This window comes from Haliotis rubra, unplaced genomic scaffold (assembly GCF_003918875.1).
Source record: "Haliotis rubra isolate DU_JTF1 unplaced genomic scaffold, ASM391887v1 Scf29, whole genome shotgun sequence".
NCBI classification, from domain to species: domain Eukaryota; kingdom Metazoa; phylum Mollusca; class Gastropoda; order Lepetellida; family Haliotidae; genus Haliotis; species Haliotis rubra.
In genome coordinates this window covers 1,443,075-1,461,051 of record NW_025766957.1, presented here as the reverse complement: position 1 = coordinate 1,461,051, position 17,977 = coordinate 1,443,075, and the positions used below count along the sequence as shown (strand labels likewise).

General features: G+C 40.9%; 2 protein-coding genes across 2 annotated transcripts; one reads left to right on the top strand and one right to left on the bottom strand.

Annotated features, from left to right (window-relative positions):
• Nucleotides 1–212: 212 nt before the first annotated feature.
• LOC124281795 (kelch-like protein diablo) lies at nucleotides 213–16,848 on the bottom strand. Its single transcript, XM_046717785.1, has 9 exons — nucleotides 16,710–16,848; nucleotides 6,644–7,317; nucleotides 5,793–6,078; nucleotides 4,802–4,948; nucleotides 4,366–4,497; nucleotides 3,679–3,855; nucleotides 3,079–3,225; nucleotides 1,964–2,129; nucleotides 213–1,189 (listed from the first exon to the last, which is right to left on the bottom strand). Exons 2-9 carry the CDS (start codon nucleotides 7,298–7,300, stop codon nucleotides 1,012–1,014), a joined length of 1,890 nt encoding a protein of 629 aa, XP_046573741.1. The 5' UTR covers nucleotides 7,301–7,317; nucleotides 16,710–16,848; the 3' UTR covers nucleotides 213–1,011.
• On the top strand, nucleotides 11,417–15,142 carry LOC124281875 (uncharacterized protein K02A2.6-like). Its single transcript, XM_046717890.1, has 2 exons — nucleotides 11,417–11,875; nucleotides 12,824–15,142. The coding sequence occupies exons 1-2, from the start codon at nucleotides 11,417–11,419 to the stop codon at nucleotides 15,140–15,142; spliced, it is 2,778 nt and encodes a 925-aa protein (XP_046573846.1).
• Nucleotides 16,849–17,977: the final 1,129 nt, after the last annotated feature.

The following is a 17,977-nucleotide window of genomic DNA, read 5'->3' as shown; positions in this document are numbered from 1 at the left end:
TATAACTGTATTTTTATAATGAACTTGTACAGAAATATATTTTATGTAGTACCAAATTATGAACTAGCAGCATTCACTTCTTTCTCTTTCTTTTTTTGTTGTTTAATGCAACACTCGGCAATATTCCAGCTATATGGCGGCAGTCTGTAAATAATCTATAGACGATCCAGTGATCAACAGCATGAGCATCGATCTATGAAATTGGGATACAATGACATGTGTCAACCAAGTCAGCGAGCATGACAACCTGATCCCGTTACTCGCCTCTTACGACAAGCATGGGTTACTGAAGATCAATTCTAACCCGGGTGTCACTGGTACATTCATTTCTAAACATGCATACAAGTCACTGCATCCTGCATCCCCGTGGAACCTCTTTCTATTTCTCTGTGTCCGTTTTAGATTTCTATGTGAAAGGATGCTGGAAATCCCTCAGTATTGAGGCATGGGTTTGTCTGGTCTTTGATTCAGCTGTGGACAACACATGCAGTGATGCAGTGAATATAAACTGAACGAGATGCTCCTTCAAGTGTGTTTTTGTTGTTTAGCCTTGCACTGATGTTCATGACATATAACAGCTGTCTGTAGATACTTGAATCTTCAGTGATTGATACAAAGAGCATCAATCTATGCCATCGGGGTACAATGACATGATGTCATCCACGTCACATGCCACACAAACCATTATGTCACCTCTTACGTACCAGCGTAGGGGATCGTTTCTACTCAGAGTCAACATAAATTAATCATAACGGTTGACATGTAGTGAGTGAGTTTAGTTTTTGCTTTTAGCAATATTCCAGCAACATCATGGCGGGGTGGACATGTAAAGTGTCTGCAAAAAAGGAGAGGTGTCCCAACCTTGCCCATTGACCTAGTGAGGACCACAGCAGTTTTCTCAAGATATACACTGCCTCAGCTCACAGAGATTTATATTACCTCCCCTGATAGCACAGCAGACGTCAACTGGAAATTGATAGTTCGCTGCCAGATAATTTGTGAAACTTTTCATCAAATGTTGTTTGTCAGATGACTTGGCAGTGTCTCCTCAAACAATGACCTCTCTTCCACCATGTCTTTCCTCATCACCATGGAAACACAACCTAGCCAGCTGCGGCTGATATGCATCTCCCCAACGATCTCCCAGCTGTCTGTTTCCTGACTGTAGCACTCCACAGTATCATGATACCTGCACACAGAAACAACATTCACTCACCGTGCTGAAACATTAGTGCTGTCAACTTCCTCATAATATTATTTTATGTCATATTATGTTTAAGACACTGATGGCCTTGTGGTACACACAATTAATGGAAGAGTTGTGCCCTGTAGATGTAAAAGGCTTGGCTTGTTACATACTTACCAGTCTGATTGCTCCTTGCCACAACACACACAGATCTTGCCCATCACTTCCATTTTGTGTCCCTCCTCTAGCAGTCGTACTGGCCCAACCCCTCCCCACAACATCACACACAAATCTTGCCCATCACTTCCACTTTGTGTCCCTCCTCTAGCAGTCGTACTGGCCCCACCCCTCCCCGCAACATCACACACAAATCTTGCCCATGACTTCCACTTTGTGTCCCTCCTCTAGCAGTCGTACTGGCCCCACCCCTCCCCGCAACATCACACACAAATCTTAAAGCACCAGTGCCCCACACTTCCACACTATCCCAACTGATCCTTCTTCTTGCCCATCACTTCCCCTTTGTGTCCCTCCTCTAGCAGACATACTGGCCCCACCCCTCCCCGCAACATCACACACAAATCTTAAAGCACCAGTGCCCCACACTTCCACACTATCCCAACTGATCCTTCTTCTTGCCCATCACTTCCCCTTTGTGTCCCTCCTCTAGCAGACCAGTAGCAGACATACTGGCCCCACCCCTCCCCGCAACATCACACACAAATATAGAAGCACCCTTGCCTTACACTTCCACACTGATCCTTCTAACACACTTACCGGTCCCACCCCTCCTCGCCGCCACACACATAGATCTTGCCCCCGACCACAGCCACCCCAGGTCGGTATCGCCGCTCATTCATGGACGCCTTCTGACACCAGGTGTCTGTCACAGGGTCATAGCACTCCATCTTGTTGGTGTTTTCAGTGGACGCATGCCAGCCACCTGGAAACACACAATTATTTAGTGCCTTGTCATTTAAAACGGGGTTAGGATGGGGTGGTGAGTGAGTGAGTGAGTGAGTGAGTGAGTGAGAGTGAGTGAGTTTAGCTTTACGCTGCACTCAGCAATATTCCAGCTATATGACGGCGGTCTGTAAATAATCCAGTCTGGACCAGACAATCCAGTGATCAACAGCATGAGCATCGATCTACGCAACTGGGATACGATGACATGTGCCAACCAAGTCAGTGAGCCTGACCACCTGATCCCGTTAGTCGCCTCTTATGACAAGCATGGGTTACTGAAGATAAATTCTAACCAGGATCTTCACGGGTGGTGGGGAGTCGAAGGTTTAGAGGCACAAATTGCTGTAATAACTTCGCCTTACGCCTGATGATAAATCTTTATGAGAGAGTGCAACCACTATTGTCTGAACCGTGATATAACCTGTGAAGATCTGGGTTAGAATTGGTCTTAAGCAACCCATACTTGGCATAAGAGGCGACTAATGAGATCGGGTGGTCAGGCTTGCTGACTTGATTGACACATGTCATCATATACCAAACTGCATGCTCATGATGTTGATCCCTGGATTGTCTGGTCCAGACTCGATTCTTTACAGACTGCTGCCATTTAGCTGGAACATTGCTGAGTGCGGCGTTAAACAACAAGCAAACCAAACAAACCGTGATATAAACAGACACCCAGAATAGTTCAGGTTTGCCTCTTTACCAAGTTTGCAGAAGGTAAAATTCAAACGACTGATACAAACACATATGATAACATTACACCATTTTTCAGCATTAAAGAGCAGTCAAAAATAAACAATGCAATTTAAAATACACATATAAGTCTGAGTAAAAGCTTCATCTCTCATGTCAAGGGGAAATCCTTAAAGGTTTTCATGTCTGAAATGCTCAAACTTAATATACAGGAGCTGAGAAGAACTCACCCACAACATAGATACAGCCATTCAGGGCACATGCTTGGGACCCTGACCGTGCAATCAACATGGGCGCCCTCTCTGCCCAGGTGTCAGTGCGTGGGTTGTACCGAGAAACTTTGTCAATACCATCGCCATCTTCCAGAACAGCCCCACCTAGGTTCAGAAGGTGAACGTCAATTGCAACAACTGCTTTCATCATCAACTAATCATCTTCAATATATTCAATTCTATTTAAAATCAGTACTTTACTCTTCATATCACTGTTTTCAAGATACAATTATTTTGACAATCATATGCTTTATGTCGGTTTTGAAGTTGGTTTGTATCCAGTGGAAAACTCTATATGGAAACACTACTTTCTTCTCAGATCATATTGAAAAAGGAAATCTTTATTAACATGATTTATCAACGGAAACAAAATTATCCAGTTGGGATAATTTGACCATAAAAATTGCAGTCTTATGATGATTTGTAAACTGACCACATGTGGGGAATCGAACACGGGTCTTTGGCGTGACCAGCGGACACTTTAACCATTAGGCTACCCCACCGCCCACCACCACTATAAATAAGTTATAACAGCATCAGTGTTATCATCACACATACCAGTGACATACACAAATCCTGCAAGGGAGATAACTGCTGGGCTTGTGAGCGCCATCTTCATGGGTGTTACGTAGGTCCAGGTGTTGGTTGTTGTGCAGTAGCGTTCCACGGAGTACAGTCGACTGTGACCGTCCCATCCTCCCACAGCATAGATGAAGCCATCACAGTTTGTCAAACCTGATTCATCAAGAGCATATGTACATAATGAATACCCAAAGCAAATTTGAAAACCAGTGGTGAATGACAATTTCTGAGTAATAACTTGACCAGTTCCGACCAGTTGTACATGCCAACTTGACCAGTTCCAACCAGTTGTACATGCCAACTTGACCAGTTCCAACCAGTTGTACATGCCAACTTGACCTGTTCCAACCAGTTGTACATGCCAACTTACCACATTCAAACCACTCATGTCATGTCAATTCATCCAATTCAGAACAGCTGTACATGCCAACTCACTCACTTTAGACTAGTTGTATATACCAAGTTACCAGGTTCAAACTAGTTGTACATGTCAACTCACCCAGTTCAGACCAGACATACATATCAACTTAGCAAGTTCAGACTAGTCATACAACCAAGTTCAGACCACAAATTATTCATGTGTATTCACCCAACTTTAACCACAAATTGCTCGTGGGAATCCACCCGGTGACACTGAACATGTTATTATCTGAGGTGACACACCTAGTTCAGACCGAGCGTTGTTCATACTTTGGCGTTGATTCCAGGTATTTAAAGTTGAATCACAGCACCACACATCAGAAGTGACCACACCATCAGGAGTCTCACCGCCCACCAAATAGAGGCAGTCTCCCCCTGAAACACAAAGATTTCTTTCACAGTGTACGGCTCTTCAGCTCAACATGATTTTTCTCATTATGCCTACACTTTTTTTATGTCTGTAGGCAGAATGAGATGTAGGCAGAATGAGAGTAAACCTTTTTGAGGACTGTTCGACCTTAGTGTCAAAGCACATTATATGGTGAAAAAATTGTATTCTGAATGCTCACGCTGATACTAAACATAACCTGAAATACTGTCCATTTTTTGTTTTCCAACTGTGTACAGCATCAGATTTTCACTCAGTATCAGAGATTTTCACTCGGAGATTTTCACTGACCTGCCACAACCAGGCCATGCTTGCTGACAGCAAAGGGGAGACAACCCACTGTCCTCCAGGTGTTGGTGGTTGGGTCATATGTGTCAACATTCTTCAAGATGACTCTATCATCCTCTCCGCCAACTGAGATGAGAACTTCAACTATGACTGAAAAACAGAAACAGGATATATATAATGAGTAATCATGAGTGGTGTTCAGGATTGGTTTGTGTCCTCTAGGACAGCACAGAGATCATCTCACCAGACACTTACAATGAAAATAATACCAACAATCAACAGCATTGACATGTACTATCAACCAACACTGATCACTTTACCAGTTGGGTGTCCTGTAGGACCAGCACGGGATCCCCATAGAGATCATCTCACCAGACAATAACAATGAAAATCAGAGGCCCAGATAAGCTGCGTATCCGGGTAAAATATGCAAAGAAAATTTCCAATTACGCATTGAAAATATAATTGTTGCGTACCAGTTACGCATTTAAAATGTTAGATACGCAAAAAGTTCAAAACAAATGCGTACGGAATGTATTTATAAAAATTGCTTGTGTAATGAAAAAGACATAGATTGCTATCAAGTTGTACTGTTAGTATAGGACAAGTGTTGTACTGTCAGTACAGGATGTGTGAGTTTTTATGAAATCATTTCCATTATATTTAAGTTGGTTTTGATTAGGTATGACATAAGGCAGAACATACCTGCTTAGTAAACTTACTCAATGACATAATACTTAGGTGAGTAAAATGACTGAAATACGCACATATTTGAAAGCAGTGGGTAACGGAAAATGAAATACCCACTCAACATTCATAATACCCACTCCAAAAAAATACAGTGGGTACAGTACCCACATGAGCTAAATCTTATCTGGAGCTCTGGAAAATAATAACAATCAGAGCCTTGAGACATGTTGTCAACCAAGTCTGATCATTAATCAGTTTAGTGCCCTGTAAGACCAGCACAGGGTCCCCACAGAGATCATCTCACCTGCACATCTCCTGGGCCGACATCTGACAGTATGAAGCTCTGTGCGTCTGTCAGGCATCATGTGGTAAGCCTTGGCTTCATCCACCAGCAGCCTACATGCCGGTGTTTCATTAACCGTGGAATTCCGCTCCACCACATCATGCAGGTAGTACGGACTGACCAGTGGAAGCCGGACTGCTGAAAGGAGCTTGGCCAGATGTTGTTTTCGTGACGCTAAGTCATGTTCAAGCCAATGAGTGACTGCTTCGAAGGCCATCTCCTCATGTTCTATACTGAGGTCGTCGTCCTACAATACCATGAACACGTAGTCAGAGTGAGCTGGGTCTGACGCCACTTTCACCACAGTACCATTACCAGTGTTCAAGCATAACATCTGTGTGTTGTTTAATGTCACACTTAGAATATTCCAGCTATTTCAACTGAACCAATACCAGTGTTCAAGGATTAGTTATCTTTGCTGTTTAAAGCCATTCTCAAAATATTCAACCTATTTGAACTGGACTAGTACCAGAGTTTAAGGATTTGATCTGTTTACTGTTTAATAAAATAAGCTTTCAGATACCATTGTTTTTACCTGGCACTGATGGACATCGGTCATTCTGATAGAGAAAGTCGACATGATGGCCGCAAGCTTGATTGAATAAACAATTACACATCGATAAATGTGTTATTAGTTAGGACTTTTTACTTCTGAAAAAAATGTGAAAAACCCCAAAATAATACCTACCTACCCTAAATTTTAAAGAGGTGTAATCGGAAGCACAATATTTTTTTTATTTGGCCTGAGGCAGTATATATTAAAACATATATGAAACATATGAACATCACTGCAGGATAACAGTAACACCCACCTGCAGAAGCTCCTGCAGCTTGTCTGGCTCCAGCTGAAGGTACTCATCCAGGAGACTCACTGTAGGAAAGCAGCGCAGGATCAGCTCCTTTGACTTCTCCTGCAGCTCAATACAGTCATGGGCCTCTGCAAAACAGTGGATGCCTATGCAATTGCTGTCGTCCATGTTGCGCTCCAGATACTGACAGCAGGCCTCCCGGACCGTCAAGATCTCAAACAGATTGGCAGCTGATAGCAGTGACTGAACATTCTGATGCGTAATGAGAATTTCCGAAGTATAGGCGAATTCTAGAAGTGTCTCCACAATGCCGGGTTCAACGTTATTCAGAGTCACTTTTCTCTGGTTGCTCTCAACCAGGTTGCAGGCAAACATCGCACGGAAGTAGGCACTGAAGGATGCTAGCACAACACGATGACAAGGGAATTCACGACCACCAACACAAATGATGACATCACAGAAGAGACTCGTCTGGCGGAGGGAGTTGAGACTAGCAAGCATCTGAGGCGGGTGGGATGAGTCGGTGAAGTGATACTCTTCCTCTGAGGAGAAGGAGCCCTGGATGCTGGCAACAGAGTCCAGGCTGAGATGGCGACGAGGTGCAGGGCTGAAGTTGACTGGCTGGTTGATGGCATCGTGGTTCATTTCTATGTAGGCCATGACTTATTGCTCAGACTCTGAAAATATACAGAAACAAAAAACATCATGGCTTAGACTATCACTTAGACCCTGAAAATATATCATTTTGATACAAACCGATAATTCCATTTCAATTCAAATTGAGCCCTAATGATATTGGAGATTAGGACCAGCGGTAAATCTCGACTTTCTCCATTTAGTGCTTTTACATTGCAGAAGGGGCAAGGAAAATTATATGATTGGGGACTGTGAGACAGACTAGCATAGCATTCTACTGGTACACTCTACACAACCTATCAATATATATACACTGTCAGTGCCTGTATAATCATCATGATCATGAATAATACATTACAACTACAGTATGACAGTTTGGTTGACAATGAAAAAATGCGGCTGGGGATTGCTCGTATAACTCCACAAACATGCTGAGTCATGTCACTGAGTGTGTGTCTTCTACTGTATCTTGAGCTAAAGACAAAATAATAAGTTGATTGTATTCTTTATTACTGACCACATTTTAATTTATGAGAATGCAGACTGTGGATAATAATGCAATATAGACAGTATCTGTAAGCCATAACAAAACAAATCACCCCTCAGCTACAGGATAATACACACAGTATTTGTCAGTTACAGGATAATACACACAGTATTTGTCAGTCACAGGATAATACACACAGTATTTGTCAGTCACTGGATAATACACACAGTATTTGTCAGTCATAGGATAATACACACAGTATTTGTCAGATACAGGATAATACACACAGCATTTGTCAGTTACAGGATAATACACACAGTATTTGTCAGTCACTGGATAATACAAACAGCATTTGTCAGTTACAGGATAGTACACACAGTATTTGTCAGTTGCAGGATAATACACACAGTATTTGTCAGTCACTGGATAATACACAAAGTATTTGTCAGTCACTAGATAATACACAGTATTTGTCAGTTACAGGATAATACACACAGTATTTGTCAGTTACAGGATAATACACACAGTATTTGTCAGTTACAGGATAATACACAAAGTATTTGTCAGTTACAGGATAATACTCACAGTATTTGTCAGTCACTGGATAATACACAGTATTTGTCAGTTACAGGATAATACACACAGTATTTGTCAGTTACAGGATAATACACACAGTATTTGTCAGTTACAGGATAATACACAAAGTATTTGTCAGTTACAGGATAATACAAACAGTATCTGTCAGTCACAGGATAATACACACAGTATTTGTCAGTTGCAGGATAATACAGTATTTGTCAGTTACAGGATAATACACACAGTATTTGTCAGTCACAGGATAATACACACAGTATTTGTCAGTCACTGGATAATACACAGTATCTGTCAGTCACAGGATAATACACACAGTATTTGTCAGTCACAGGATAATACACAAAGTATTTGTCAGTTACAGGATAATACAAACAGTATCTGTCAGTCACAGGATAATACACACAGTATTTGTCAGTTACAGGATAATACTCACAGTATTTGTCAGTTACAGGATAATACACAGTATTTGTCAGTCACTGGATAATACACACAGTATTTGTCAGTCACTGGATAATACACACAGTATCTGTCAGTTACAGGATAATACACACAGTATTTGTCAGTCACTTGATAATACACACAGTATTTGTCAGTCACTGGATAATACACACAGTACTTGTCAGTTACAGGATAATACAAACAGTATCTGTCAGTTACAGGATAATACACACAGTATTTGTCAGTCACTTGATAATACACACAGTATTTGTCAGTCACTGGATAATACACACAGTATTTGTCAGTTACAAGATAATACACACAGTATGTGTCAGTTACAGGATAATACACAGTATTTGTCAGTTACAGCATAATACACACAGTATTTGTCAGTCACTGGATAATACACACAGCATTTGTCAGTTACAGGATAATACACACAGTATTTGTCAGTCACTGGATAATACAAACAGCATTTGTCAGTTACAGGATAGTACACACAGTATTTGTCAGTTACAGGATAATACACACAGCATTTGTCAGTTACAGGATAATACTCACAGTATTTGTCAGTCACTGGATAATACACAGTATTTGTCAGTCACTGGATAATACACAGTATTTGTCAGTTACAGGATAATACACACAGTATTTGTCAGTTACAGGATAATACACACAGTATTTGTCAGTTACAGGATAATACACACAGCATTTGTCAGTTACAGGATAATACTCACAGTATTTGTCAGTCACTGGATAATACACAGTATTTGTCAGTTCCAGGATAATACACACAGTATTTGTCAGTTACAGGATAATAAACACAGTATTTGTCAGTTACAGGATAATACACACAGTATTTGTCAGTTACAGGATAATACACACAGTATTTGTCAGTTACAGGATAATACAAACAGTATCTGTCAGTCACAGGATAATACACACAGTATTTGTCAGTTACAGGATAATACTCACAGTATTTGTCAGTTACAGGATAATACACACAGTATTTGTCAGTCACTGGATAATACACACAGTATTTGTCAGTCACTGGATAATACACACAGTATCTGTCAGTTACAGGATAATACACACAGTATTTGTCAGTCACAGGATAATACACAAAGTATTTGTCAGTTACAGGATAATAGACACAGTATCTGTCAGTTACAGGATAATAGACACAGTATCTGTCAGTCACAGGATAATAGACACAGTATCTGTCAGTCACAGGATAATAGACACAGTATTTGTCAGTCACAGGATAATACACACAGTATTTGTCAGTTACAGGATAATACACACAGTATTTGTCAGTTACAGGATAATACACAAAGTATTTGTCAGTTACAGGATAATACAAACAGTATCTGTCAGTCACAGGATAATACACACAGTATTTGTCAGTTACAGGATAATACTCACAGTATTTGTCAGTTACAGGATAATACACACAGTATTTGTCAGTCACTGGATAATACACACAGTATTTGTCAGTCACTGGATAATACACAAAGTATCTGTCAGTTACAGGATAATACACACAGTATTTGTCAGTCACAGGATAATACACAAAGTATTTGTCAGTTACAGGATAATACAAACAGTATCTGTCAGTCACAGGATAATAGACACAGTATTTGTCAGTTACAGGATAATACTCACAGTATTTGTCAGTTACAGGATAATACACAGTATTTGTCAGTCACTGGATAATACACACAGTATTTGTCAGTCACTGGATAATACACACAGTATCTGTCAGTTACAGGATAATACACACAGTATTTGTCAGTCACTGGATAATACACACAGTATTTGTCAGTCACTGGATAATACACACAGTACTTGTCAGTTACAGGATAATACACACAGTATTTGTCAGTTACAGGATAATACACACAGTATTTGTCAGTTACAGGATAATACACACAGTATGTGTCAGTTACAGGATAATACACAGTATTTGTCAGTTACAGGATAATACACACAGTATTTGTCAGTCACTGGATAATACACACAGTATTTGTCAGTCACAGGATGATACACACAGTATTAGTTAGTCACAGGATAATACACACAGTATTTGTCAGTCACAGGATAATACACACAGTATTTGTCAGTCACAGGATGATACACACAGTATTTGTCTGTCACAGGATGATACGCACAGTATTTGTCAGTCACAGGATAATACACACAGTATTTGTCAGTCACAGGATGCATAATGATACTCCCTAAGAGTCTGTACACAACGACTGGTCCATGGGCAGCGTGTGTCTGTGTAGGCCAAGGCAAAACCAACATGGAATAAAGTGTTCGTCTCTCACCACAGTTTCATGTTATCTGAGTCTTCCTAGGACATCTCCAGACATGACATATAACTTAACATGGTGTCAGAAGTGAGTACGCCTGACAAACTTTACAAATTGTTGTGCATTACTGACTGAATATCTTTTGATTGAAAGAGCCGAGACGCACGTGGTTCAGTGTCACCTAATTTCGATAGTTTTGTGTGACAATATTGAATCTGTGACTAACGGATTTTCTGTGAATCGGATTATATTGCTAGTCGTGAGTAATATATGGACAAGCGAAACTACTGCTACTACTACTCAATCATGGCTGATGAAAGTGGAAATATTCCTTCACCACAAGTGATACACGTACCTATGAACATTCCTTTGCCTCCTAGGCTTGATCTGAAGGGCGATTTGACGAGAAATTTCATAAAGTTCAAACGAATGTGGGGAAACTATGAGCTTGCTTCTCGATCAAAGACAGATTCTGATGAATGCAGATCAGCTACACTGTTAACTTGTATTGGTTCTGAGACTCTAGACATATTGGATGGGTTGCAGTTCGACAGTGAAAATGATAGGAGGAAAGTCGAGAAAATATTGGACAAACTAGAAGCTTACTGCATTGGCGAGACCAATGAAACATGGGAACGGTTCAATTTCAACAAACGGAATCAAGAACACTTTGAATCTGTTGATACTTATGTAGCAACACTTAGGACTCTAGCTAAAACATGCAATTATGGAACGCTTGAAGATAGTCTCATCAGGGATCGAATGGTGATGGGCATTTGTGATAACTCCACTCGCAAGAGACTGCTGCAGTCTTGAACCTATCACTGAAAGATTGTATTGACATCTGTAGGTCCCATGAGAGAGCAGCTGCTAGACTAAAATCTCTATCAAACACTGAGGATGTGCAAGCTATCAGTGAAACTAGAGGTTACAAAAAACCCAAAGGAAAGGAAACTAAACCTGGATTGACTACCAGAAGTGATCAGTCTCTACAGTGCAATTTTTGTGGGACGAGTCATGTGTTCGGCAGGAAGGAATGTCCAGCATGGGGAAGAATTTGCAACAAATGTAAACGACCAAATCATTTTGCTTATGTGTGCCAGTCGAGTCAAGCCAATGTTCAACTACTGAGTGATGAAGATACTGAGGATGAATATATTTTATCAGTGGATGTTGAAAATGTGAACAGTGTTCAATTACATGGTGAAAGTCAACAGTATTTTTACGGAAGATTTTTGCTGTCCTCCTCATCAAGGAAACTGAGGTCAAATTTCAGTTAGATTGTGGATCTACTGTCAATGTGTTGCCAGAGACTATCTACGCTAATGTGTTTCAGGATCCCCACCTGGAAAAGTTGGAAACACAGGTCAATACTACTCTTGAATGTACAATGGAGTGAAATCTCAAACTGTTGGCAAGTGTGAAGTGACTGTCAAAAATCCCAGGAATCAGGGTGAATACACCATTGAATTCTTGATAACGAGGGACAGAGGCTCACCACCAATACTTGGTGCAATAGCTGTTCAACAAATGCAGCTAATCACTGTGAACTTTGAGAACATTTTCCAGATCTCAGGTAGTGGAGATGTTTCTACAGAGTTAGCAAGATTGGACCTGGACGGACATAATCCATCGTTACAAGGATGTATTTGAGGGGAGAGGGCACACTTGATGGCTTGTTGCGTTTTGAAGTAGATGAGACTGTGACACCAGTCCAGCTACCATGTCGTGAAGGTTCCACTTGCCTTACAACAGAAACTCAAGGCTGAACTTGAAAGACTGGCTGATCTGAAGATCATCACCCCTGTGAATGTTCCTACTGACTGGATCTCTGCCCTTGTTGTGGTCAAGAAACAGGGTACTGACAAGATAAGGATTTGCATAGATCCTAAACCACTGAATCAAGCTCTCAAGAGGAATCATTATCCAATAAAGACAATTGATGACATTCTGCCGGAATTATCAAACGCTAAGTGCTTTACTTTAGCAGATGCTAAAAATGGATTTTGGCATATCCAGCTTGAGGAGGAAAGCAGTTTCTTGACAACATTTGAAACGCCTTGGGGCCGTTACCGTTGGCTACGAATGCCATTCGGTTGTCACCAGCACCTGAGGAGTTTCAGCCGTTTGAATGAGGCAATATGTGGCTTGGATGGAGTACGTGCTGTACATGATGATGTTCTGATCTATGGTGTTGGAGACACTTATGAAGTGGCTGAAGCTGATCATGATGAGAAGTTGTCCAAGTTCCTTGATCGATGCAGGAACAGAAATATCAAACTGAACAGATCCAAACTGAAACTGAAACTGACTGAGGTGCCTTATCTGGGACATGTCGTAACCTCGGATGGATCAAAGATTGATCACATGAAAGTTGAAGCAATCACAAACATGCCCACACCAACGGATAAGCAGGGTATTCAGCGCATTTTAGGGATGGTGAACTTTGTTCAGAAATTTGTACCCAACTTGTCTGAAGTGACTGCACCTCTGAGGGATCTGTTGAAAAGTGATGTGAACTTCAGGTGGGATGAGCAAGTTCATGGCAAGTGTTTGGAAAAAATCAAACATATTCTGTCTGAACCACCTGTACTGAAGTACTTTGGCAATGACGCCGAGACAAGCCTTCAGTGTGATGCATCACAAAATGGACTGGGTGTTTGTCTGATCCAAAATGGTCAGCCTGTAGCATATGCATCTCGATCTTTGACCAACACTGAGAAACAATATGCTCAGATAGAGAAAGAAATGTTGGCGATTGTCTTTGGCATGGAACGATTTGAACAGTATGTCTACGGACGGAAGGTCGTCGTGGAATCGGACCACAAGCCATTGGAGTCAATACTGCGCAAAAGTCTGTTGTGTGCTCTGAAGCGTCTCCAACGCATGATGTTACGACTTCAGAAGTACGATTTTGAGGTCATCTACAAGAGGGGATCTCAAATGTTCTTTGCTGACACTCTGAGTAGAGCATATCTTCCACATGTGAAACATACTGAGACTGATGACGGAGATGTGTTTGCTGTTGATGTTCGATGTCAGACAGCGCTTGACGTTGAATCCATCAACATGGTTGAGTATGTGCCAATATCTGAGGAACGAATTGACCAGTTACAAAAAGCAACCGTGGAAGACAAATCAATGACGATACTGAAGGATCTGATTCAGGACGGCTGGCCAACGTCATCAGATGATGTGCCATGGTGTGCCAGGGTCTTTTTCCCCTTTCGCGATGAGCTCTCTGTTCAAAACGGCATAGTGTTCAAGAGTGAACGTGTTGTTGTGCCAGTCAGTATCCGCCCTGGCATCATGGAAAGAATTCACTACAGTCACTTGGGGATACAAGGTTGTATCAGAAGAGCCAGAGAGTCTGTGTATTGGCCCAATATGGCCGCTGACCTCACAGATTTCATCAGCAAGTGTGATACTTGCAATACGCTGCAACAGGATCAAAGACGAGAGCCATTGGTCAGTCATGAAATACCTAGTCGTCCATGGGAGAAACTAGGGTGTGATCTTTTTGAGTTTGATCAAAAAGATTTTTTGATCACTGTTGACTACTACTCGGACTATTTTGAGGTTGACAGACTGCATGATAAAAGGGCACCTGAAATCATTAAAAAGTTGAAATCCCATTTGGCGAGGCATGGACTTCCCAATCAGATTGTGTCAGACAATGGACCTCCCTTTAATTCTGAAGCTTTCCATACATTTGCAACAGAGTATGAGTTTGACCATATCACTTCATCACCCAGGTACCCACAGTCGAATGGGAAAGTGGAGAGTGCTGTGAAGATCGTCAAGAGACTCATGAGTAAGTCTCAGCATGCACAGTCAGACCACTTTCTGGCCCTATTGGACTTAAGAAATGTGCCGACTGATGGTGTAGGCAGCTCGCCAGTTCAAAGGTTGTTTGGGCGCAGAACGAGAACGAAGCTACCAACGTCAAGTCGATTGCTGCAGCCGAAAACTAGTGAAAACGTCCCTGCCGCACTTTCAAGAAGCTTACTACTACAATCGCGGTGCAGGTGAACTTTCAGAACTGAGAGATGGAGATGTAGTTCAGGTGAAGCCATTCAGTCGTGACAAAAAGAAATGGAAGAAAGCTGTTGTAGAACAGCAAGTGGATGTACGATCGTATGACATACGTACAGAAGATGGAAGATCTCTTCGGGAGAAATAGACGCCATCTAAGAAAATCCCAAGAGGTTGCCCCTGAGACTAAAGATGTCAAACTGGATTTGGAAGAGCAGAGAATGGATGAAAGGTCAATGAAAGAGTTTCAGTCAACTGTGAACTCTCCTGGTAACACTCCTGTGAAAACCCTTGTGAAAACTCCTGTGAAAATTTTGAAAACTCCTGTAGACTTTGATGTGAACACTCCTGTGAACACTCCTAGGATCATGGACAGTTCTGTTCATGGCACAGCACCTGGTCAAGAGATCAGAACGAGGAGAGGCAGGGTGGTCAGACCACCACCCTGATACAGGGACTTTGTGCCTTAAAAAGAAAAAAAGGGAGGAAGATATGACGTGTGGTGCTGCTTATCAGCAAAGACTTTTAATTTCTCAAGAAAGAGATATAGACTTTAATTTGTTCATTTTAACTTGTTTAGCATTTGTTTAAATTGTTTGCTGGGATAGTGTGTTAATTGCTATCTTTACTTTTCTAAAGAAAGGGAGATGTTGCATAATGATTACTCCCTAAGAGTCTGTACACAACGACTGGTCCATGGGCAGCGTGCGTCTGTGTAGGCCAAGGCAAAACCAACATGGAATAAAGTGTTCGTCTCCCACCACAGTTTCATGTTATCTGAGTCTTCCTAGGACATCTCCAGACATGACATATAACTTAACAATACACACAGTATTTGTCAGTCACAGGATGATACACACAGTATTTGTTAGTCACAGGATAATACTCACAGTATTTGTCAGTCACAGGATAATACACACAGTATTTGTCAGTCACAGGATGATACACACAGTATTTCTTAGTCACAGGATGATACACACAGTATTTGTCAGTCACAGGATAATACACACAGTATTTGTCAGTCACTGGATGATACACACAGTATTTGTCAGTCACAGGATAATACACACAGTATTTGTCAGCCACAGGATGATACACACAGTATATTTGTCAGTCACAGGATGATATGCTGTTAGACGTACATATTTCGACTAAAATATCAAACAAGCAGCCAGGACTTAAAAGCAGCTCAATATATCTGTAAGTTTGTTTTATCTGTGTTCGTTAAAATCGTAGTTTACTGAAATGAACAATAATCCGTGTTTCTCTTGTGCCTCTCCTTCTCTATCACCAGATTCACTCTATGTACCGTGGTTAGCCTGGGGATGTTTTAAATATTCATGTATGTTACTAGACCTAATCATATTACATACTGTGCTTATCGTGTACGTCAAATCGCCATTACTCATTTACTGACCAACTCGAGTCAGAAATCGTCAAAAAGTAGGATGGCATGCATTTAGCTGTTGACAGTGTTGTCGCTATCTCGTGTCCTTATCACTTATTACGGCACCTCGGCATTTCACCGGTCGCGATGCGTCATTTCTTTTCAGTCACATCTTACCCAAATGAACAAATGATAATCCCGGGTTACCACTCAATTGCAGTGTCATACATCATCTGAATTGCCTCCAGTACCGCTCAGCGATCAACATTTTCGTTGCCCGACATAAAGGTAAACACTGCATGATGTTAAATCAGCTATACTCTATTTACATATTTCCTGACCAGTTAGTCTTGGAGCAATGGAGCGCAACACTTGCCTCGTAAGCTGGAGTGTAATTGATTTTTTCTCAGTAAAATGTCCTTATGTTCATTAAAGCAAGGAATTGCATAAACATTTTAAATTCACACATATACGTTTGGGCACAATTATCAGCAACTTAAAGCTCTCCGACTTTTTTATGTTTACGCAATATTGATTTCATTTGATATAACCAGGGATAATCTACAGCAGGGATAGGTCACTCGCTTGCTTTTTATACCATTTGTACTATAATTGGTGTGTGCCTCGTTATGCTCCAACGCTCACAGGGACTTGGTTCGTTCCCAGTGCAACTTCGGTTGCGTTTAAGAGTACTTCAGCCCGTTTGTAATATCAGTCGGAAATAATACTCAGTAAATTGGAGCAAAATGTCTCACTATGTATCAATGCTTTTCTGGTTATGTTGAATGCTTATGAGTTCCCCTTGCCTTTTTCTCTCAATTTCTAAATTATCTTCCAAATTTTACAATGAATGAATGAATGAATTATAGCAAGAATTATATGTGAATGAATGAAAGAAATAGAGAAAAAAAAAGGAAAGAAATACATACATGTGTGACTGAATGAAAGAATAAATGATACACCCCGGCCATCCCTCCCCAAACATTTTAAAGAACACAAAACAATCGCATGCTGTCAATTCTTTTTAAATCTACTTTGAGACGTTTTTTACATTAGCAATTTAGCATTCAGATATCTTCCTGCACATGTGGAATGGCATGGACATAGACAGAAAGTTAATTGACAATGTCACACACCCCTCAAATACCGAGAGTTTAGAACTATCACAAAGCGTCGTAATCACCTTTCCAGTTTTGTCAATACTAAGATCAACAAGAAAGAAAGAGTTTTAGAACTATAACACTCAAGTATCACAGGCATCAATGGCGGATCAGAAAAGATCGGCCATATATCATATTTGTAACACACATCAAACACACCCTAACAATTATTTTCTAAAATTATAAAACTATCAATATTACTCGCAAATTACACCTGATGGTATATTCACCTCATAAAAAAATAAGGTTGAGATGGCACAGGTACGGAATAGAAATATTCAAATT